The sequence below is a fragment of the Ceratotherium simum genome, chromosome 16 (assembly GCF_057802395.1).
Source record: "Ceratotherium simum simum isolate JZ-2026a chromosome 16, ASM5780239v1, whole genome shotgun sequence".
Classification (NCBI taxonomy): Eukaryota; Metazoa; Chordata; class Mammalia; order Perissodactyla; family Rhinocerotidae; genus Ceratotherium; species Ceratotherium simum.
The window spans coordinates 35,513,352-35,538,265 of NC_141915.1; the positions used below are offsets into that span (position 1 = coordinate 35,513,352).

Genomic DNA, 24,914 nt, shown 5'->3' on the forward strand with positions numbered 1-24,914 from the left:
GCTGAGGAGGATTGGCCCTGGGCTAAAAACCTTGCCCATCTTCCTCTACTTTATATGTGGGACGCCTGCAACAACATGGCTTGATAAGCGGTGCGTAGGTCTGTGCCCGGGATTCGAACCTGCAAACCCCCGGCCGCTGAAGCAGAGCGTACAAACTTAACCACTATGCCACCAGGCCAGCCCCAAATGCTTTGTTTTTAGATGTCTTACTAACGTCTTGTGGCACTGTATACACCTAGGGTGATTAATTTTTAATAGTGGTGGGAGTCCATATTTCAAATAGTAATCTTGATAATTAAAAATATTTTTTTTTTCTTTGCTGACTTGTCAGATATAATTAGATGTCATTGTTTTTAACCTCATGTTAGGCGGCTGCTGAGGAGCTCATGTTAAGAACAGAAGTGTTGGGCCGGCCCCGTGGCATAGCAGTTAAGTGCGTGCACTTTGCTGCTGGCGGCCCGGGTTCGGATCCTGGGCTCACACTGACGCACTGCTTGTCAGGCCATGCTGTTGCGGTGTCCCACATAAAGTGGAGGAAGATGGGCACGGATGTTAGCTCAGGGCCAGTCTTCCTCAGCAAAAAAAGAGGGGGATTGGCATGAATATTAGGGGAAAAAAAAAACCAGAAGTGTGATTTCTGACACTTTCATGTTTACTTGTGCTTGCATTAATAGAAGTATTATCTTAATTTTTTAAGCTACTTTCTCATTTTGTGAAGGTTAATTGAAATAAAATTTAAACTTACCATCTTGGCAGTGTATTCGAATAGCTATTTGTCTCACCTGCACACTCTTATTTCAAACCTATAGTTGCCTTAATGGAGAAAATGCTGTTTATAGGAGTTTACTTAACTATTAAAAGAAGGTTAATCTTGTTTCAGGAGCACGAGAAACAGACTACCCTGCAGGAGAAGAGCTTTCAGAATCGGGGCAGGTCGACAAAGCTTCTTTATGTGGAAGTATGACGAGCACTAGCTCAGCAGAGACAGACAGCCTGTTGGGAGGCATCACGGTGGTTGGTTGTTCCGCAGAAGGTGTGACAGCAGCTGCCACTTCCCCTAGTACCAATGGTGCTTCTCCAGTGATGGAAAAACCACCAGGTATCTTTGTCCTCCTTACGTACCATCTGTATAGGGTTCAAGCCTATCCCAGATGCTTCATGATGGACTTAATTTAGATCTTAAAGTAACAAGGATGAAAGAGCTTGAAAGAAGATGCTGTCATGAATCAAGAATTCTCAGTTTCGAGATATAGTGCAGAGGAGGAGGGGATAGGCAGAGTGGAATTCTGTAGCAGGGGTTAGTGTGGCGAAATTATTGGGAGAAAAGCTCAACCTTGGAATGGTTAGCGTGTTTTATTTATTTTGTAGAAAAGGAAGCAGAAAATAGAGAGGTTGATGAAAATGTTCCGACAGCAGAAGAAGCAACTGAAGCCACAGAAGGCAATGCAGGGTCAGCTGAAGAGACTGTGGACATCTCCCAAACTGGCGTGTACACAGAGCATGTCTTTACAGATCCTTTGGGAGTTCAAATCCCAGAAGACCTCTCTCCAGTCTATCAGTCAAGGTATACAAATGGGTCAGCAACTTAGAAAACCACATAAGTACACACATAAAAGGAACCAAAATAATCTCAGCAGCCAAAGTAATTCCCACCAATTAGCATTGTTGTGGCAGGCTTAGATGTTATTACTTATTCCCGCTATGTTTTCATCTATTCTTTCCACTTCATTCTCTGGATTTTTTTTTTCCAATTTGCTCTCTATTCCTTCTACCTTAAAAAAAAACTTTTCTATAAAGTATATTAGTCAAAATCTTCCTGGTCATTTTCTCCTCTGGTATGATTTTTTTTTTTTTTTTTGCATTGTTGTGCTCACTGTCTTCCATTCTATCAATAACTTTGCCATTTTAATCACCAGCCCTGCTCTCACTCCTACTCTAGTTATCAGTGAAATTGGCCATGGTTTCAGTTTGCCATTGTTTCAGTTTCCCATGTGGGCTCGAATGACCTTTTTGCGTTCAGTTTTCTGGCAAACACTTTATTAGAAAACAATTTGTTTTAGGCTCTTCCTTTAAAAGATTGCTTAATCTAGGCCCTTTTAGTGAATTCTTTTTTTTTTTTTTCTTATCGGTGAGGAAAATTGGCCCTGAGCTAACATCTGTTGCCAATCTTCCTCTTTTTGCTGAGGAAGATTGGTTCTGAGCTAACATCTGTGCCCATCTTCCTCTATTTTGTATGTGGGATGCCGCCACAGCATGGCTTGATGAGTGGTGCATCAGTCTGCGCCCCAGATTCAAACCTGCGCACCCCGGACCACTGAAGCAGAGCACACAAACTTAAGCACTATGCCGCCAGGCCGGCCCCCCCCAGTTTAGTGAATTCTTTAATTTTCTTTCTTGCCTTCTCTAGGCCTCATGGAAAGCTGATGGGGGTTCATCTAAACTGGATCCTTTTTACAATTTAACATTCTTCCTCTTAGTGTATAGAGCAACCAACTGTCTATTAACATTTAATTGTTAATTTAAGAATAAAGTCATCTTTTTAGAATTAGTAGGTTCATTTGTCTATTTTGAATTTGATAGTCCACTTATACCTTTTTACTAAATGTGCTCTGAAAATCCAAAATAAAGAAGGTTTGGGGGTGGAATACGTGCATATTTCAGCTTACTAATTTATTTTAGAAAATTCTTTATATTTCACCCTCCTTTGTGTGTGCATGTGCTTTTAAAACAAACCATCCCTCCCTCTTTTCTCTCCCCAGAAGAAATTCATAAAATTCAAAATAACTCTAAGGGAGAGCCATAATTACAGTCTGGATATTAACTGCTGTATTTCATTACCATGTCTTAACTCCCTTACCTGCACCTTGGGCCTCCTAGTATGTTAATGTTACTTCTGGTACAATTGTTGAAATATTTAATGTAAGCATTAACTTTGGCTTTTCTTGAATTTTAGTGGTTGATCTTTTTTTTAACTATAAAATATAGAAATGATCAATCTCTGAAAACTATAGCTAAGCATACTCAGATTTTTTTTCCTTTTGCCCCGCCTTTCCCAGTAATGACTCAGATGTGTATAAAGATCAAATATCAGTATTGCCAAATGAACAAGACTTGGTGAGAGAAGAAGCCCAGAAAATGAGTAGCCTTTTACCAACTATGTGGCTTGGAGCCCAGAATGGCTGGTAGGTGCCAACTCTTAACATCAGAGTATCTTTAGTCTTTTACTTTTGCTCTTGAAATCAGAAGATAAAGAAGTAAACTGTGGTACATATGATACAAACAACAAGTACATATTAAAGCAAAGACTTTTCTGTACACACACATTTTGAGGTTATATTGCTACTACCTCATAAACTGGACTTGCATTGGTTCTAAATGGTAAACCATATATTTCTTTGTCGCAGAATGTTCCCTTTATGTAATATTCTTGGAAGAAAAGGTCACTAAAACTTTAAAATCTGGGTGATCCAGAAATAGAAGATCCTGAACAGCACAGAGACAGAATTATTTATGCATAGAAGGTTTATATGGGCTAGAGTGTGTTCAGGAAATACCAGCGATTAAACTAATGTTTTTGGCTGTAGGAAGGCCCAATTCCAAATATGACTTCTTAGCAGAGTTACTAGGAAAACCAGGATGAATTACAGTCTGAAATCTTAGGTGATGGTAACTAACATTACCTGGTTTGATCACTTTCTGGTAATGTGGGGAGTCTTACAGAATTGTGCTTTTCCACAGGTTGAGCAAGATCACTAGTGCGTGTTTTCCATCAGGGTCTAATACTACAAAATGAAGGACTGGCAAGCTTTTTCCACGAAGTCAGATAGGAAATATGTTAGGCTTTGTGGCCATATGATCGCTGTAGCAACTTCTCAACTCTGTTGTGGTGCAAAAGCAGCCATTGCATTGGCAATACATAAGTGAATTAGTGTGGCTGTGTTCCAGTAATACGTTATTTATGGACACTGGAGTTTGAATTTCATGTAAATGTCCTATGTCATGAAATACTCTTCTTTTGACTTTTTCCAATCATTCAAAAATGTGAAAACTATTTTTAGCTTGCAGACTATACTAAGACAGGTGGAGGGCTGGAATTTGGCCTGTGGGCCATAGTTTGCCACTCCCTGATGTAAACCGCGCTGTCGTCAGAAAGTTATAGTTCAGCATAGTAGAAAAGGACGATAATTTTTAAAAAAGGATTTCAGCCAAGGGCTCTGAAGTATAGGGTAACCTGAAACTAACTGAGCATGCGTTATTCTGGTTCTGGCTATTCATTCTTCACGTGTTTCTGTTTGCTTAAGCAGCTTATTTCTCTGCCTTAGGCCTATGCTTACTCTCGTTGTTTTCGCCCAAAATTTTTATGTTACTCTTCTTTCCTCCTGAAGGACCTTTGTGGTCGTTAGTAGATGTAAGCAATGACTTGATGTTCTCTATGCCTTACCAGTCTTGATTTTGTTCTTGCAGTTTGTATGTCCATTCATCTGTAGCCCAGTGGAGGAAATGTCTCCATTCTATTAAACTTAAAGATTCGATTCTCAGTATTGTGTAAGTTTTATTTTAGAAATTCTTCCTTTTAAAAATATGTATTTTGGTGTAAGCTAGATTTTAAGACTATTGAAGCTAACTTCATGACTAAATCAGTATCCAGACTTTTTTTTTGCACTCTTTATGGAATTAGAGAAGTTGAGTGAGATTACAACTCTAACTAGAAAGTAAAATAAAAAACAAAGTAGAAGAGAAAACTTGCCAGGTTGATTCCTCTCCATATTGCGAGTTCTTTACTACTTTAGGGAGAGAACCAATTAATACCTGTTAATTTATATTTGTTTTAGAATATTCTTTATATTTTGTGAATATGTTGATTGGGACATTCGTTTACTTAGTCCTTTTCTATATGTTAACTATGAAAAATCAGACCATTTGTCTCTTAAATTCACAGAGCTGACTCTGTTAGTTCCACTCAAGGTGTGTGTCTTTGGTCTGTGGACCTTTTGTCGATAGGCTGCAATGAGGACCTTGGGCCAGAAAGTGAAGCAACTGAGTCACCACACATGCTGTTTATTTAGTTTAGTTGACGTTTTCATAGCAAGACTTCCTCAATGAAGAAAAGAGTGCGTTTGTTTAGGTTCTGGTGTAGGCTCCTTATGTGTCACAGATTGGCCCTCGGAGAGCCTCTGACCTAGTTCAGTAGCATGTGGTCCCTTCCATATTCCCGGTGGAAGTTCTGAAATCCCTTTTCCTGTTGCAGACATGTGAAAGGAATTGTGTTAGTGGCCCTGGCCGATGGCACTCTTGCAATCTTTCACAGAGGAGTTGGTAAGTTGTTATGAATATATAACATGTACACTAATTTGTTGCTTTGCAAAAGCATTTTCAAGCAGATTAGCTTCTTATATTTTAAAGAAATGATTCTTAATAGGAGAAAGAATGAACGTTTAAACTGGGTAGTAACAATGTATGACATCAGTAAATATGTGAGTGCCTGCCTGGATGCATATGTTAATAGTATACCTCAGTAAAAAAAATATGTTTACCATAATGAACAAGTCATTTATCATTTCATGGTACTCATATAATGCCACATGGAGGCATTTGTTTTTCATTCATATATTTATGAGGAAAAATTTAGTGAGAGGATATCTTTTCTTTTGTTCAGTATTTTAAAAATAATGTGCAACCCTTACATTTGGAAAGTTTTTAAAAAGAACTTTTAACTGGGTAAGGTTTAATCATTTGCATGTCATGTTATTTATATTCTTCCCCTTTAAAACCAGTGTTTCCAGGGGCCGGCCTGGGGGTGTAGCGGTTAAGTGCTCGCGCTCTGCTGCGGCGGCCCCAGGGTTCGCAGGTTCGGATCCCAGGCGTGCACTGACGCACCACTTGTTAAGCCATGCTGTGGCGGCATCCCATATAAAGTAGAGGGAGATGGGCACAGACGTTAGCCCAGGGCCAATCTTCCTCAGCAAAAAGAGGAGGATTGGCATCAAATGTTAGCTCAGGGCTAATCTTCCTCACCAAGGGAAAAAAAAAAGGAAAAACCAGTGTTTCTATCATCTACAGATGGAAAGGTGGTGGTGTCAGAAAACCTGCACTGGGTGAATTAAATTAAGGGAATTGAGCATGTAACACTTCATAACTCCTTGGTACACATATCAACCAAAAACGATAATTCATTCCTACCTACTAGATTGGTAGATCAGGGAAATATTATATAAACATAGATACACTGAATTCAGATTTTAGCAAGGCTTTTCCCAAAGTCTCATATCCTTTTGGGCTTGGAGTAATGTGGAGTAGATGGTACTTGGGTGCCTTTGTAACTGGCCGTTACCTAGAGATTGCTGGTTAATGACTCCATATCATTCAAGAGTGAGAGGGCTCTGTTTTACCTTGTTCAGGCCCTTTACAGTCTTCATCTGAGTTTAATCCTCTCACAACTTATAAGGAAGGTTCTGTTGTCATCCTCATTTTATAGATGAGGAAACTGAGACACAGAGTGTTTTAGTCACTTGTTTGTGGTCACTCAGCTAATAAGTGGAAGAGCCAAGAAAAAATGGAATAATAAATGTTTTGATATACTGAATCTAAAATTATGTTGACAGAACAGACAAAATACATTTAATAAGATAAATGTAAAGTCCTGCGTTTGGGTTCAGAAGAGTGAGATGGAGGAGACATGTCTGAAGAGTGAGAATTACCTGAAGGTTGACCACAAACTCAATACAAGTTAACATCTTAAGCCTCATGGAAGTTAGTGTCCAGAACAGGGCTGGTGATAATCCTGCTCCACTCTGGTTGGTAGACAACGTATTAAATGGACGTGGACAGAGCAGAGTTAGGATGAAGGGTCTATAAACACGTGCCAAGGATGCTTGGAAAGGAGAAGACATAGGGCAGTAACAAAGAAGCGGGACTGGATTTATTGTCTCCATTGGGCAAAACTACAGAGTAAAGGGCGATTACATACAAAGAGGCAGACTTTAGCTAGGTATGGGGAATATTTTTCAGACAATTATACCTTTCTGAAAATGGAACAGCTACTTTGTGTGACAGTATGTTTTCTTTCACTGCAATTGTTCAAGCAAAGCTACAAGGAAAAGCAAGCTTCCAGTGGTTGGTTCTCATTTGTATTTCTGTCATCACTAAAATTATAGTTTGCATAATTCCTAAGTGTCAGCAATGAGTTGCCCTTGACTTCTACCCGAAAAAATATATCAAAATGCCAGTGGGTGAGATATTATCCAAAAAATAACCTTAAATCCATTCTACTTCTTAAAATATTATTATGAACAGATAACTTATAATTGATTTATCACATCACTGCTGTTGAGAGCATGGGGGTCCAGGTATTGGGTGGCCAGATGACCTTTGAGGTCTCTTCCCTAACTTCACAGGTTATAGAATAAGAGAACGCAGTCTCTGCAAATAAATGATACACTGAATACATGGTATTTGGGGGTACTTCATCAATAAATTTACTTATACACCCAAATAGAATGTTTTTTGTGTTTTGTTTTTTTAATATTTATTTATTTATTGTGTGTGTGTGTGTGTAAGAGAGAGAGGAAGATCAGCCCTGAGCTCACATCCACGCCAATCCTCCTCTTTTTGCTGAGGAAGACTGGCCCTGAGCTAACGTCTGTGCCCATCTTCCTCCACTTTATATGGGACACCGCCACAGCATGGCCTGACAAGCAGTGTGTCAGTGCACACCCGGGATCCGAACCTGGGCTGTCAGCAGCAGAGCTCTCGCACTTAACTGCTATGCCACAGGACCAGCCCCAGAATGTTTCTTGTGTTAAAATTGAGTAGAAGGTGGTGTGCATTAGCTAATAATCTATTTCTTATTTTAAAGACGGGCAGTGGGATTTGTCAAACTATCACCTGTTAGACCTTGGACGGCCTCACCATTCCATCCGATGCATGACTGTGGTACATGACAAAGTCTGGTGTGGCTACCGGAACAAAATCTATGTGGTTCAACCAAAGGCCATGAAAATAGAGGCAAGTTAACCCATGTTTTCTGTACTTATTGAATTTATATTACATGGAGACTCTAAGACTATAATTATTTTCAGCTTCTTTAGAAATTGTTTTCTGAGTCTGTGTGTGTTAGGACGCTTCAGTGATACCTTGGAGGACATCTTAGCTTTCTGTGGTACTTCACCTCTCTTACCACTTTTGACTCTGAGGGTGGGAAGTGGTTTTTTTAAAAGGAAGGATATTCACATGTGAATGTTTAAATGTGTGTCTGAATATCCGTAGATGCTTATGTGTGTTATTTGAATACGTGGTTTTTGATCTGTTTAGTTATGTGTGAGTTGTTTGGGAGGAGGAGTCCCAAGTCTCCGCCACCCCCTGTGTATCCAGGCAAATCCATGTGTGTGTCACAGACTGAGAAATAAGATGGCAGTGGGAATTTGTTGTAAAAACAAAAACCTCTTAGCATTGCTTTCTTAAAAGTTTTGCTACAATAATATAAATTCATTCTAATTGTTTAAAAAAAAGAAAAACTTACAGCAGGAAAATTTTAAGGTAAAAGTTCTCCTTCTCCCTTTGTCCCAAATGCTGTTCCCTTCCCTACAAGTCCCAAAGTTAACCATTTGGTGGCTTTTTTTTCAGATCTCTTCCTTACATGCAGATACACACAGACAGCAACGTAGGTTCCTTTTTGTTTAATTATAAATAGGATCTTACTTCATATATTGCTCTGCAACAATACAAAATCCTAAGATCAAATTCACTCTTTTTGTTGAACACTGTTACATAGTATGAATGTGCCAGTATTGCTTTCCTAAATTGATATCCTGTGCTGAAATCCAGCATCCTTTAGTTGTTTGTTCTTGATTTTGTTTTGCAGTCTAGGATAAAAGCAATTGTGTCTGTATATAAGAGTAATCATATTTAGTAAACAATACTTAGGCTCCTCTTTTAATATACAGTCTGCCAAATTGTTGTGCACATTAGCACAGTTTTTAAACATGAACTCCTAAGTAATAAAAGTAACATTGTGATTGAATGATCTTTCCTAGAAATCATTTGATGCACACCCCAGGAAGGAGAGCCAAGTGCGGCAGCTTGCATGGGTGGGTGATGGCGTGTGGGTCTCCATTCGTTTGGATTCCACACTCCGTCTCTATCATGCACACACTTATCAACATCTACAGGATGTGGACATTGAGCCTTATGTAAGCAAAATGTTAGGTAAGCTTCCATAGCATTTTATCTTTGTCAATCAAAGAAAATATTTTATATTAAATGGTCTCAAATGCTGGGGAGAACCAATGAATAAGTTGCCTCAGGAATAGTGAGCTCTTCTCACTGAAAGTGTCAGGCAGATGCTCCATCTACCCTCTGGTTATTGACAGAAACTTGGGATCATTTTTGGCTCTTTCTCTCTTATTCCCCACATCTAGTCAATCACTGGGAGCCATCAAGTCTGCCTCCAAAAATATCTTAAATCAGATACTTCTTTATCTCTACCACTATCCTTATAGGCCAGGCCACCATCCTTTCTCCCCAGATAACCATGAACTTTGGAGCTGGTCTCTGCTTCCATTCTAGTTTGTTCTCTGCATAGTAACCAGTGTGCAAATATCACTGTGACATACTTCCACTTACATAATGCCAGCCACTTTTAGAATAGTCCTGCCTTTAGGTGAGGTGACATTTTGTGACATGACCAGAAGAACTTAAGTGGCCTGGACCACTCTCCTCACTTACTCTGTTCTGCCCACACTGACCAAATTCAACAAGTTCTTTCCCATTTCAGGGCCCTCACTTCTCTCTGCCTGAGAAGTTCAAGAACTTCTTGAAGGTCCCTTTTTACTTGGCTTTCAGGTCATGGCTTATGTGTCACATCCAGAAGAGACCTTTCCTGATCTCCCAGTTTGATTTAGGGCCTCTCATACTTTTCCTTCATGGTTTATCATTATTGTGGTTGTACCAGTATTATTGGATTCATGTTTACTTTCTTTCTCCCCGACAGACCATAAGCCCCATGGAGGGCAGGGGCCATCTCTGGCTTGTTCCCTGCTGTATCCTTAGCCCCTAATGCTAATACTGCTCTGTGACTATTAGGGAGTCATAAAGGATTCCTTTATGAAGAGAGGTTGAGCTGTCTCAGTGGTTTTTAACCTTTTAGGGTCATTACCCTACGTACCCTTTCCCTAGAATCAGGGATATACTTTGACCATAGGTTAAAGATCTCTAGCTTAGACTGAATAGTAGTTAAGGCTCCTTCTAACCCTGTGATTCTATGATCATACTCTCAGTTCTTGTAAGTAGAACTTATGAGTGACCAAATGCTGTTTGTCTTAAATGTGTTATCTGTTTAATAGTTTTGCCTCTCTAATTCCAGAAAATAAGATCAATTGTAAAAATTCCCTTGAATTAAAAAAGTGTCTTTGTGTTCCCTAAATTATATGCCTAGTGTCCTAAAATTTCTAAACTGCTTTAGAACCTAAATGTGTAAACAAGGAAAGAGTATAGATTTTGTTAGCAAAGATTATTTTTATCTATGTAAGGAAATTTAAGGCAAACCAGAAGTCTTTCAACTTATAAAATCGAAGGGCATTTGATTTCCGAATCTAGTAAACTCTATTTTTGTTGAGGATTTTTGTTTTGTTTGGTTCGGTTTTGCAGCTGCCTAATTAAATCCTGTGTCACATTTCCTGATCAACAGTATCTTCTTTCTGAATGATAATGTAATACCAGCCACTTTCAGAATTTTCTCTTTCCATTAACCATGAATTGTCAGATAGGTGATAAAGCCAAATGAGTGTTTGCTTTGATGTACACCTTCAGGAAACATCCAGCTAGCTCTGTCACATTTGCTCTCTGTTATAATAATCCAGCCACTCTGAGGGACTTGGAACCCAAAATATCATCTGCTCTAGTTTCTTAATAAAATATTCCCCCCTCCACTCCACAGGTACTGGAAAACTGGGCTTCTCCTTTGTGCGGATCACAGCTCTCATGGTGTCTTGTAATCGTTTGTGGGTGGGGACAGGAAATGGTGTCATCATCTCCATCCCATTGACAGAAAGTAAGTATGTTTGTAGAGCATGGTCACAGTGCAGACAGGAGAGTTGCGGGGAATAGTCATGTCCAGAATTCAGGCAGAGGGAGTTGTTCTGGTGTTAGCAAATCTGGTGATTCAGAAAATCAAGCTGGTGGCAAAAATCTAACTATTGTTCCTTCACTCCTTCTATGAAACTTAGAAACTCTACTGAATAAGTTTCCATGTATCAGGGCCAATATTTATAATTACAAGTTGTCATTGTAGAAGCTCTTTTTCTCAATTCAGGAATCACAGTCCTATTTCATCTTTTAAATAAAAGTGGAAGTCCATTTTTCTTTGAGCTTTATTATACCAGTATCCAGAAACACTACGCAACATTCATTCTCGTTTTTCATATCTCCCTGGCAGTTAGTTTACTATATTCCACTGGGCTTATTTGAGGTTTAGAAAATGTTGTGGGAGAAGTTTCTCAGGAAGTCAGCAAGCCCTTCCTTATTCTGGAGATGAGCCATCTATCCTGTATTTGACAAGAATGTGGACAAAATGTACATTGTGTGTTTTCTGTATTTTCCATTATTATTATTTTTGTGAACAAAATGTACATTGTATGCTTTTTGTATTATATTCCATTACATTGATCACTCATTAAATGAGTATTTTTGTGTTGCAAAATTCATGGGCAGGAAATGGTTTGAAAACAAGTGCTGTAAGTCCATAAAATAAGTTAATAAACACCTCAGAATTGCCCTACCTTTTTTCAGGGGAAAGGAAGGAGGACTAGGAAGCCTATAAGAAGCCCAAATTCTTAATCCCAGCTGTTTTTCCTGCAGTTACTTATAAGTCTACATGTTTAGACCACTTCTTATTTCCTAAGAGATTCCAGGATCCCCAGAGTTTATTTCAGTTCTTTACAAAGAGAGGTCTATTTTAGCATAGTTATTTGAACAGCATTTCTTTCTTTCTTTTTTTTTTTTTTGTGAGGAAGATCAGCCCTGTGCTAACATCTGCCAATCCTCCTCTTTTTTTGCTGAGGAAAACTGGCCCTGGGCTAACATCCGTGCCCATCTTCCTCTCTTTATATAGGACGCCACCACAGCATGGCTTGACAAGTGGTGCGTCGGTGTGCGCCCGGGATCCGAACCGGCGAAGCCCGGGCCGCTGCAGCGGAGTGCTCGCACTTAACCGCTTGCGCCACTGGGCCGGCCCCTTGGACAGCATTTCTTAAAGCAAAAGGGGAAATATTAGTATTTAGGAAATGCTCCCCAGTAAGTTCTTACTCACTGAAATTGCTTTATAATTTAGAAAAGCAAAATCACAGTAAATCAAACTCCTTTTTGAGCAGAGATATTCTATGGAGGCTTTGATCAGAACTTTATGTGTTACTTGGTATTATACCAAGTTGGATTTTGTTAATTTAGTTGGGAGCTTTGAGCGCCAGGTTGCCAGATAGAAGACGCTGAGAGTGGTGGCTCATAGTAATTCTTCTCCTCCCTGTCATGCGCCTCTCCATGTCCCCTTTCCTCCTTTCTCACTTTAGCCGTAATCCTCCACCAGGGACGTTTACTGGGGCTGAGGGGTAAGTGCAGATCCTAAACCAAACTCTTCTTCCTGGCTTCTCATAGCCACTGTGAGGCTGTTCTCACGTGTCTAGATGCCCTCTTGAATGTTCCTAAATGTCATCCACTTGCAGTCACTGCATCGCAGCAGGTGTTTTTTTGTTTTTGTTTTTTCAGTGTTTGTTACACGGCCACCAAACTACTGCTCAGCAGCTTAGTCTATTTATCATCTTTCGTTGCAGCTGAACTTTCTTTCAGACTTTGTTTTCCTTCAATAAAAACACGAAACATCTCTTGAAACTGTCATTAATCTACATTGTTTACTCTTGTTACCGATAATGTTTCTTTCATTCACTTACTTGCCCATGGAATGGGGATGTTTTGTGAGTCTGGTCATTCTAAAATAATCTGGCAAACCATCCGTCTGGTGTAAGTAAAAGCTACTCTATTGTAGTGGCTGGGTCCTTTAAACACATCTTTTTACCACGCCCCCTCAAGGAAGATATTCTTACCGCAGGGGAGAAAAATCAGAAGATAAACTACAAAAATTTTATTTAAAATATATAATTATTTTACTTTATATAATTGGTTAGTTTTCCAAATTGGGGATTAAAAAACAAAATAGACATACCTAAGATTCAAATCTGTTTTCTCTTGTTAACTAAAATGATTTCTTAAAAATTAATAAATGTGTTTAAAATGTAAGCTTAGTTATTGCTAGACTGGCAAAATCCCCTACTCCATTTACTGAGGTACTTAAAAATAACTAGCATGCTGTGTATCTTTTTTTCCAGCTTTGTCTTGAATTGGCGTTGCTGCCCTTGTTTTATCTCAACTGGCTTTAGCTTTTAGATAATATCATAAGGATTAACCAGTAACCTCTTGCATCATTACTGTTTTCTAGGGGAAAATATTTGGTATTTGGTTTTTCTGTTGCAGCAAATAAAACCTCAGGAGCACCAGGAAATCGTCCTGGAAGTGTAATCCGAGTATATGGTGATGAAAACAGCGATAAAGTGACTCCAGGGACGTTTATACCCTATTGTTCAATGGCACACGCGCAGCTTTGCTTCCATGGGCACCGGGATGCTGTGAAATTCTTTGTGGCAGTCCCAGGTGAGTTAGATTATTCTATTGAGAAGTTGCATGTAATTGCCTCTCTTCTGTCCCTTGGTTTCACTACCTAGTCTAATGCTAAGTACTGGAATTTCAGATAATCCAATATAATAAATGAAAAGTTCAGTAATGGAGGTGTGAATAAAGTGCTATAGGGATATTTGAATGAAGTTGTTTTGGAATCTCTCCTCCATTCCCAAAAACAAACTTCTTTTTTTTTTTTTTTTTAATTTTATTTATTTATTTTATTTTTCCCCCAAAGCCCCAGTAGATAGTTGTATGTCATAGCTGCACATCCTTCTAGTTGCTGTATGTGGGACGCGGCCTCAGCATGGCCCGAGAAGCAGTGCGTGGGTGCGCGCCCGGGATCCAAACCCGGGCCGCCAGCAGTGGAGCACACGCACTTAACCGCTAAGCCACGGGGCTGGCCCCAAAACAAACTTCTTGATTTTTGTTTGACATTTGCTTACTTTTGAAAAGCAATGGTATTATTTTGTCACCACAAAATACCAAAAATGGTCTTGGCCTAATATAAGGAAGATCACTAGAAAGAAGCCCCTATAACCAAGGCTGTGTGCAGGAAGAGATGGAGAATGTGCCCTGGCACCTTTATCAGTGTTGTGGCAAAGAGCAGTGGAGCAGGAGTATGGGGGTCTGGGCCCTCTGCCTCGCCACTTGCCTTGTTATCTTGATCAAGTCACTTAACCTGTAAGACTCATTTCCTAAGTGGACGTGACTACTATCTGCTCCGCCAACCTCATTTGTTGTGAAAATTAATGAAAGTGCTTTGGAAACTATAAAGCACCATCCAGATGAAAAGTGGCAGTGGCGATGTCCAGTGAAAAATGTTCTATCCATCGAGAGTGCTAAAATGATGTTACAGACCATCTGTAAGCAGGACCCATGTTTTGAATTTTTTTTTCCCCATAAGAGGCATGTTTAGGAGTTAGACAAAGTTCAAATCCGACTTTGCCACACCAACTAACTGTGTGACATTGGATATGGTAGGGTCTCAGAGTATTAGTCAGGGTTCTTCAGAAACAAAACCAGTAGGGAGGGGTGTGTGTGTGTGTGTGTGTGTGTGTGTGTGTGTGAGAAAGAGAGGGAGGGATGGAAAGAGAGATTTGATTTAAGGAATTGGTTCACATGATTATGGGGACTGGGAAGTCTGAAATCCGCAAGGCAGGCTGGCAGGCTGGAGACCCAGGAAAGAGTTGATGTTGCAGCTCGAGGCCAAAGGCAGTCTGGAGGCAGAATTCCCTCTTCCTTGGGGGACCTATCTTTTTCTCTTAAGATATTCAACTGATTGGATGAGGCCCACCCACATTATAGAGAATAATCTACTTTACTCAAAGTCCACTGACCTAAATGTTAATCATATCTAAAAAATAACCTTCACAGCAATATCCAGACTGGAGTTTGACCAAATATCTGGGCACCATAGCCTAGCCAAGTTGATACATAAAATTAACCATTGCACTTATTTTCCCAAGGGTTTCCCAAAGATTAAATGATTAAATGTACATAGTGCAGGACTTCCATGTGGTACCCTAACCAGTTATTGAGTATTCTTAGCAACATGGTAATGAGCTTCCTGAAAAGTACATCTTGTATATTGATATAGTTATTTCCTTAGGATAAATTCCTAGAAATGGAATTACTGGTAATAGTGTTTTCTTGCTTTTTTTAAAAAAAGAAATAAAATGTTGTCGAGTCCCCTTTGAGTCTCCTTTATATCTCTCTGATCCTGTCCCTTCTCCTTTTCCTCTCCATCTGTAACCACTCTCCCGAAGTTGATGTGTATCCTCCTGCCCATGTTTTTATATTTTTACTACATTTAACATGTCTATAAACAATATACAGTATTTTTTGTGTTTTTGAACTTAAATGTTATGTTACGTATATATTCTTCTGCAACTTGCCTCTCATTTTTTGAGATTTGTGAATGTTTATACATAAAAATCTAGTTTATTGGGGCCGGCCCGGTGGCGCAAGCGGTTAAGTGTGTGCGCTCCGCTGCGGCGGCCCGGGGTTCGCTGGTTCGGATCCCGGGCACGCACCGACGCACTGCTTGGCAAGCCATGCTGTGGCGGCGTCCCATATAAAGTGGAGGAAGATGGGCACAGATGTTAGCCCAGGGCCGTCTTCCTCAGCAAAAAAAAAAGAGGAGGATTGGCGGATATTAGCACAGGGCTGATCTCCTCACAAAAAAAAAAAAAAAAAAAAAATCTAGTTTATTCATTTGACTATAGTATTCTAATATCTGGATAAACATGCTACATTTTATTCATTCTCCTGTTGATGGACCTCTAGGATTTTTCCCCACTATTAAAAACAATACCACAGCAGACTTCCTTGTGCACATGGGAAAGACTTTTCTGTTGGGTATAAATCTGGAAATGGAGTTGGCAGCGTTGTTGTTTGTTGACTCGTGGATTAAACTGTTTGGTTTGACCTTATTATCATACCTTTGTGTTCTTGCTTCTGAGGCAGAACTAACTAGTCTGCCTACAGAAGTTATCTCTAGCAAACCTGATGAGGCACAGGTCACGGATGAACGAGGCACTGTGGTACTAATTCAAACTGTCTTATCCACTTCCAACATAAATTAATTTTTTAAAGTGTGTTGCATCACAGGACTATGTCCTGCTGTCTCCTGGAGGGGTCTGTGTAGTTTGACCAAAAGACAGCAGATTCTGGCAAGAAAAAACAAATACTGCACAGTCAAAGCTTTCTAAGAGGGATGTCATAGAGGTTATAGTGTGAATTATATTTAAAGGTTTCTCTCTCTCTGCCATTCCATGCTCAAGGATTCTACCTTAGAACTCAAACTTCGGAACAAATGGCACATTTCCAGTAATTTTATTTGCATAATGTAAATTAAAAATAAGATGTACTTTTTTTAAATATGAGAGGAAAACCATGGATTTGAAATAAATGTAAATATTAGTTATATTCAAACTCATAAGGCTTAAGTTGAAGACTTTTCTCAGTCTCTTACACAAATACACATGCACCCTCTCAGGGAAGAGACCTTTCCACTGCCCCTCAGATCACAAGATGTGGATTGTGCTAGTCCGAAGCATGCAGCTAAGACTAGCCTGGCCATATGCAAATCTCATACTGGATTTTGGACCTGTTCCTGCTTTGGTTTTACTTAGGTTTTCAAATTGGGCTCCTATGACCTTTATAGATGTTTTATGATCATGCAGAGGCTTCTAGCATACCCAGTACTTTGGTTGTATTAGAATATGCTTACCTTTTTATTCAACTTTCTGAAAATATTCCTCCACCCCAATCTGTGGTAAGTAGTATTCACTTCTGTTCCTGTGTAAATAGGTCAAGTTGTGAGCCCACAAAGTGGCGGTGGTGGCACAGAGCTAACAGGTGACAAAGCAGGGCCATCTGCACAGGAGCCTGGCAGCCAGACACCCTTGAAGTCGATGCTTGTCATCAGTGGAGGAGAGGGTTACATTGACTTCCGGATGGGTAAGTCCTTGGCTCTGGGAGCTCGGCTTCCACTGTGTTCTGTGGCTTGGATTTTCACCCACAGTAAACAAGAAACCACCTCATAAGTGACTTCTAAGAGGTTTTCTTTGAATTCTTTATTTGGAAAAAGAGTTTATATTTCTTTTTTTCCTTCTTTCTCCTTTTTTTTTTTTTAACACCAAAGTGCATTTGTTTGAAGAAGCATTAGAAAATAGCAGGGTTTGGTCATATATTGAGGTACATGTGAAGAGCGTTAGAAGTGGAGTCAGAAGGCCCCAATGATTTGCCCAAGCAAATCATTCAACCTCCCAGAACCTCAGTTTCCTCCCTTGCAAAACGGAGAAATAAAAATACTTTATAAAGTGTTGTTTGTATCAAAATTGGTTTCATTTGTTTATTCTCTCACCTTATAAACATTAATTATCTACTATGTGCCTGTCAGCCTTAAGCTTGAGATACAGAAACAAATCAGACCAAGCCTCCCTCCAGTAGATTATAGAACAGAGCAGAGATAGAAACATGTTAATAAATCACAGTGTCACAGATGCTCCGATGGGGAGTAGTCAGTTCTTCCTAGGGATAGGGAGAGAGGGAAGGCAAGAAATGATGCTTGAGATGACTCAACACCAAATAGTGTTAGTCTAAAGAATTGGGTTGGAGAGGAGATAGGGAGGGCTGGGGGGATTGGTCTTCCAAGGTAAGAGAATAGCTTGACCAAAGGTTTAGAAATGTGAAACCACTTAATTGAAGAAAAACTATTTTTAATTTAAATGACTGGAGCGTGCAGTAGAAGCAAGTACAGATTTGACCAGAGGTAAGTGTGGAAAGAGAAGGAAGGGCTAGAAGCCCTTTATATACCAAATTAAGGAGTTGGCATTTTTATCTTTTTTTTTTTTTTTAATTTTTTTTTTTCATGAGGAAGATCAGCCCTGAGCTAACATCCATGCTAATCCTCCTCTTTTTGCTGAGAAAGACCAGCTCTGAGCTAACATCTATTGCCAATTCTCCTCCCTTTTTTCCCCCAAAGCCCCAGTAGATAGTTGTATGTCATAGTTGCACGTTCTTCTAGTTGCTGTATGTGGGACGCGGTCTCAGCATGGCCGGAGAAGTGGTGCATTGGTGCGCGCCCGGGATCCGAACCCGGGCCGCCAGTAGTGGAGCGCGCGCACTTAACCGCTAAGGCACGGGGCCGGCGTGCATTTTTACGTTGAAAGCAAAGGAAAGCTATTGGAGGACTGTAAATGGAAGAGCAATATGATTAGATTTGTACAGAAGGTGGATTAGAGGTATAAGACTCGAGATAGGGAAACGAGTTAGGGAAAAAATGAGTAAGTGAGTAAGGTAGTAACAATAGGAGTAGATGAGCAGCATGATGGGGAATTGGTAACTAGTAGGATGTGGAGAAAGAGAGAATGATCCGATCCATTTACTCAGAGATAAGGAGTGTCAACAGAAGCAGCAGATCTAGAGGGAGGGAAAGAGGACCTCAGTGTTGGATGTGTTGACCTTGAAGAGTATGGGAGTTGGAAGTTATCCAGGTGGGAGATGTCCACTGGGTTTTTGGGTATGAGGATTTTATATCTCAGGAGGGAGGGATATTGGCATGCAGTGGTACTAAAAGCCACAAGGGTTGATGAGTTCGCCCAAGGAACATATGTAGGGGCTAAAAGAAGAGGTTCTAGGATAGAACCCTCTATTAATACTCCATTTAAAGAATCTTTAGAGCTTATGAAGGGGTCCAAGAAAGAATGACCAGAGAGGTACAAAGAAAACACAGAGAGTCGGTGTTTGTGAAAGTGTAGTGCTTTGTAAACTGTAAAGTGCTATGGTGTAAATTTATTTATTTGCTATAAATGAAGGGATCCTTTGGCCTAAAGACACAGAGATTTAAAAAGTTCTTAAACATAAGGTTTTAGAGAATATAATGTAGATTGGTGACAAATACTTATTTTAGTTATAAATTCTATTAAAAAAAGTATAAAATTTAAGGCCATATAAATGCCATATGCCACATGTAATTAGTATTAACTAGAATATCTGATACAAAAGGCTTTTTCATACATTTTTAAGGGAGAGTGTTAATGTTAGGTTTAGGAATTGATTCTGGTGCTGTCAGCAGGAATGGAGTTATTTCAACGTGTTTTAAATAATTGAGTATTGGTGGAGAATTCCTTCAGAGAGAGGGACTTCACTTGGCTGGGGTGATTTTGGGAGCTTTTTCTTGGAGTGCAACATAGTAACCATGCTAAGGAGTGTGTTAAAATCTTTATGTGGTTTTTCCATTTCCACTAAAAATTCCTTCTATTGTGGATCCTGAAAATAGCATAAAAATTGCTTAACCAAGTTTGTCAGTATCTGTAATTAATCCAGCCTGAAAAATAGACTTGTCTTAAAGCAAGGGTTAATTTTAATAGTAAATATGCTTTTTTAAAAACTTGAATTTTATTTTTTTGTTCCATTTCCTTTTTCATTTCCTGTAATATTTTAGCAATGAGAAATTGATCTCAACAGTTCCATATTTTTGATGGTTTAATTAAGTAGGATTTAGAGACCCTAGGAAACGGTAATTTTTAAAAATAGAACCTTCAAAGCAAAACAACTCAAAACACAAATGCCAGCAAGCTTTTGTCTCAGCCGATTAATTTGTCATTATCATTGTAAGTTTTTAAAATTTAAAAACCAAACTTAATTTTTTACGTTCTAACCATGTGATTGTGTTTCAGTTCAGAAATTGAGTTTTGTCTTGAGCCTTTTAAAGCATGTTCTTCTCCACAGTTTGACAGCCCTGTGAAAAGGCCCGTAGGGGGTGGCTAAGGGAGGTTTTGGCCTGCAGAGAAAAATGTGAAGTTTCAGGGTTTTTTCTCTTCTACTGTTTCGAGTTGACACTATCAGTGTTTTCTTTTGCCAGCTGAAATTCAGGCGAGACACTACAAAATTCTAGTAGATCAGCGTCATATCTTTGTCCCTTGCTATGTAAGTTTGTAGGATTCTGCTGAAGAAACTGTCCCACTGGACGAGTTGTCACTGGGTTGTGCCAGAATAACCCTGCTTTGTAACAACAAAGCCAATGGCTGCACGTTTGCAGAGAGGGGAATGGCCTGCTTGCACTGGGCCTTGGAGAGCATGTCTTTGATCAGGACCTTATTTGTCACATCCGCTCAGCTACTCCCAGAAGAACCTTTAGCCTGTCTGTACCACAGCCTCATTTCTTCATCTCCACTATACACTGTTAATTCATAACCTATCCTAAACTTGAAAATCATGGGAAGGAAGACCCAGTATGGTGATGAATCTGCCATCTCATAGTGCTGCAGGGAAACCTTGTCAGTTTCCACGTACTTGCATCAGTTACCTTTGATTGGAGAACTTTACCGTCACTGACAATCTGCAGGAGTTGTTTGGGTTTAGTTAGTTTGTGGGCTCTATCCCCATGCCTTCACATGTATAGCACTGTCTAGTCTCAATTCTTAGTTTGAAATAAGCAAGAGTAGACTCTGTCCATTTTGGATGAACACGGAATTGGACAGCTTTGCCTTCTTAGCTTCCCATTTCTGTTAACTTTAGTATGCAGACATATTGGGATGAGTTTCCAACACAGTGTGGTGAACTCACTTTTATGAATGTAGTCTGAAAAATGAATTAACCTTTTCAGAAGTCAGGCAGTGAAGATTCTGATTCGTGGCATTTCTTTTACTGTGTTCTCTGCAATGGGAGTCAGACAGGCTTTGTGCATACTGTTCACGCACTAACCACGAGCGTATGTCTGGGGTACATGGGCCTGCATATTTCATCTCAGCCTAACTTTAGTCTCTGTATCATCCACCAGGTGATGAAGGTGAAGAATCAGAACTCCTTGGAGAGGATCTTCCACTCGAACCTTCTGTCGCCAAAGCAGAAAGGAGTCACTTGATAGTGTGGCAAGTGATGTATGGCAGTGAGTGAGCCCACAGGAAACAAGTGGAGACGGGGAAGCCGTCTCTTCTGCATGGTTTAGTTTCCCTTTTCCCCTTTATTTAATGCTCTCTTTGTGAAATAAGTTTCACCACATAATGTGTGAGCATTTTTTTTCCTGTTAACTTTATCCTACAAAATCTGTCCTACTGTAACAATACAGGAACTAGCTGTTTTACTGCACCAGTGTTATAGGCAATTTCAGTATATTATGAACAAATCAAAGGATGTTTACTTTCTGCAAACTGGTGAATTATAGAAAGCAATCCAGATGTGGTTTACTCTGCCACAGCTAATGTCACTCACTTAGTTTGATGGGGTCACTTTTTAGCTGTCACTAATAATGGAATTAAAGAAAACACTTGATAAATGAAACTGTACCATTAAGTACAATAGTAAAGTTTCCCCCAGTGTATTATAAAATTGACACAAACTAATATCGGGTGGAGTATCAGGATTTATCTAAATGTCCCGAGAGGGCTAAAAGCTAACTGTAAATTACTTTAACTTTCACTTTCAAATCTGACAAATCTTGTTTATATGGTATATAAAACTTCGTTTTCATCAGATTTTGGGGGGGGTTTTATATTAAAGAAATTAAGACTACACTATTTAAATAAAAGTTTCCTGTTTCTGACTTATTAGAGCTCTAAAGTTTATGAGGCCTGCTTCTCTGAATATTCTGAATTTTTTTTTTGAGGCTAGTCTCACTCATTTTCATACTGACATATCTGAAAAGTTTATCATTTCTAATGCTTAGAAGATACGCTTCAGCAATGGGAGGGTTTTTTTTAAGGAAATTGTGTTTTGGATTCCTTGTACCAGCAGATGGTGGTGGTTGGTTGAGTTTTTCCATGTAAACAATTCACCTGTTTACCAGTTGTTCTTGGACAGCTCTTAGAATAAGAGTCAAGCTGTGGTGGTGATGGACTGTGGCCTAACGGGCTGAATGAGGGATTTGATTCTAAATGGTCTTTTCTCTTGTTCTGTATAAAACTACAGAACAGCTAGCACTTGATATTTTGTATGTAAATGACACATTTAAGCTCTTGTGCCCTTTTGAGATTAAAATGCCATCTTCAAAGAGGAAAACTGTGAAGGGGAAGAAGACAAAGCCAAGATACCGTAAAGTAAAAGTTGACATTACATCTTTTCACTCACAATGCCCATTTGAAAAACAGTCTAATTTAACTTTCTTGTTTAATAGGTTTTTAAAAACCATTGTGCTCCAGTTTTTTCCCTCTCAAGCTTTTTCAAAGTGTGTGATTTACCATCTCTTATCCATTACTTTAAGCAAAGCTAAATATAAATTTAAGTGCTATTTTAAAAATATAAACTTAATGGATAAAGGCCCCCCAATCATCAGAAGGACTGCTTTAAGGAAGAGAAAGCAAACACAGGGTTCAGACTGTCTAAGCGTTCTTAAGTACCAGGGATTTCTTTTTTCTGAACTGTCATGGAAAGATATTTGTAAAAAGTATCCCAGTGTCTTTTAAGCATATACATGATTAGACTAGATTATGAAATACACGGGATTTAATGAGCCAGAGGAGGCCTTTGGATCCATTTGGCCACATGTGTCTATAAGCACACTGTATACACAGTAAAATTGTGGCCACTTTAGATGGCTAGATGAAAAAAAACTCTTGGTAGAAGCTGTATTAAAAGGATAATTTTTTGCTTGAGATACTTAGTCACTTTCTTCAGGGCACCAAAAAGTAGGCCACTTTTCCATAGCTTATAAGCTATGTTTTTATTTTATTTAAAATCTGAGCCATTTTTGGCAAGACCTTAAAAAAACCCACATATTAAACATTTTGGGGGAATGTTCTATAAATTCATAAAAAAGAGACACCAAAGTGTTTGGGAATTTTAATCCCAAGAAGTAAACATCCCTGAGTCAGACCCCATTTGCTGTTCAGTCTTTTACATGTTTGTATGACCGAATGTTATGTAGGAAATCGGGAGTTAAAGATGAAAAAACGCAGACGTGTTACAATGGTTGTGATTGCTCTTTTTAAACTTAACTGGTTTTCACTTAAGGAATAGGTATGTAGTTATTTTATCTAAAGCTGTCAGATTGATTATCTGTGGCCCTGTTAATTAACTTCAGGGACTAGAGAGAATACGAGAACGCCTGTACAATTTGTTTTAAGGGCTTGTCCTTATGTTTGTAATTTCAGTTAAATATTTTCTACAAATTGCTTTACTTCCCCCTTTTCCCAAATATAGGTTTATATTCTTGTAACATTCACTTTTTGGTCAAGGTGGTAACCTTTGGAAGAAAATGCCAAAATGTCAGCTTGTCAGCAGCGAAGAGGTTGGTGTAAACTGCCTGCGGCTGCCATGTCATGGGCAGAGAAAAGGCTCGAGTGCCTCAAGTTGGTCTCTCCATGTAAAGAAAATTTACCCCTACTGAAGGAAATAAGGGATACCCAAGAATTTTCTCATTTTGTTAGCGCTTGGGCTATGTATGAGGTTGAGCTATGTGAAATTGCCAGTGTTTGACCATTGCTAATCTGCAGAAATGGCAGTCGTATACACCCACCTAATACTTACTATTAAATGCAGGGTAAAATCCCTGTGAGGCAAAGGGAGAATATTCTCTAGGAATTCAGTTTTGAGAGCGTTTTTCTCTAACTCATGTGGATCTAAATTTTTAAAATAGGAATGAATATCCTAATAGCTGCAGCTTGTTGAGAGTGTAAAACATTTTGAGCACAAGATATGCAGCACATAACTTTTCAGACTAAATGTGTTTGCATAGAAAAGGTTTAAAATACATTCTCTCAGTTGATGTATTGTTCATTTCTTGTAAAGTTCTTCCTACATTTGAGAATAGACCCTTTAACATAGGCTGCCTTAGTAACAAAACAAAGCAAAACAATTATCTCATAATATTAACTGTCCCTAAAGAATGTGTGTCTTGCAAATGCTGTGGAACTGAATATTTATTTCCTTGTGAGTATTATGACCGTTACCAAAGGACTCAACGAGATTTAGGCTCTTCTTATTGATCATGTTGAGAAAGGGACTCATTTGGTCCCAGTTTGTAACATGGGAAGAGTAGAGAAGAGAGAATTAAATGTGGAAATCATAAATGCTTTTCTAACAGGGTTATGCTATTTTGTAACACTAAATGTCTTTTTCTTTCTCTTAAAAAATTAAGTTTTTATTATTAATTTTGTCGTACATTTCACAATATTTGAATATATTTTAACCATTTTATGTTATGTATTTGGTTTTTGTTCTCGACATTTTATCCAGAATTTTACTCGCCTCTATAATCTGAAAAATGGGTTCTAGAGTTTCCCACTTGCTGTCTCTTAGAGGCTGAGGCTTCATTTCTATGAGCAAAAAGCTCATTTAGCGATGTAGTTATTTCAGTATTTATTTCTATCATGGAATCCCTGGGGTTCGGAATGTAACTTTGTACATGAAATATATATAAATATGTATATGAAACACATATGAGGTCCAGTGTATTTTGTTTTGTTTTTGCCTTTCCTAGGGGTCTGAACTGGTTTTCATTTGAGAGTCCAATAATATTCCCCCATCAAATGTGTCATTTCTGAGGGACTGTCGCTATTTGGTGCTGGCTGAAGGTGAGCAATGGAGAATACATGAAGAACACGTCTGTTTGGCTCACGTGTTCAAATGAGATATGAGTAATAGACCTTAGGGCTTTCTAGAAATGTGGGTGTGCTGAGTAACAACCCACACATGATACTAAGGCATACCCTTTACCAGACTACTCAGTAATAAGAGGCAGACTAACG

The 24,914-nt window shown here is 39.0% G+C and overlaps 1 protein-coding gene across 7 annotated transcripts in view; it reads left to right on the plus strand.

Moving 5' to 3' along the window:
* SPAG9 (sperm associated antigen 9) overlaps positions 1-24,604 on the plus strand; it is a 133,902-nt gene extending 109,298 nt beyond the window's left edge. For 5 of the 7 annotated variants that reach the window (XM_004434727.3, XM_087440976.1, XM_087440977.1 and 2 more), the window contains 12 exons: positions 881-1,099; positions 1,369-1,564; positions 3,057-3,182; positions 4,465-4,545; positions 5,249-5,316; positions 7,856-8,004; positions 9,033-9,204; positions 10,934-11,047; positions 12,561-12,599; positions 13,519-13,695; positions 17,035-17,184; positions 21,011-24,604. In XM_004434727.3, coding sequence (XP_004434784.1) covers positions 881-1,099; positions 1,369-1,564; positions 3,057-3,182; positions 4,465-4,545; positions 5,249-5,316; positions 7,856-8,004; positions 9,033-9,204; positions 10,934-11,047; positions 12,561-12,599; positions 13,519-13,695; positions 17,035-17,184; positions 21,011-21,126 — 1,607 coding nt within the window. In that variant the 3' untranslated portion in view covers positions 21,127-24,604. The remainder of the gene's footprint in view (positions 1-880; positions 1,100-1,368; positions 1,565-3,056; positions 3,183-4,464; positions 4,546-5,248; positions 5,317-7,855; positions 8,005-9,032; positions 9,205-10,933; positions 11,048-12,560; positions 12,600-13,518; positions 13,696-17,034; positions 17,185-21,010) is intronic. The other 2 variants (XM_004434729.3, XM_004434731.3) reach the window with 1 other exon arrangement.
* Positions 24,605-24,914: the final 310 nt, after the last annotated feature.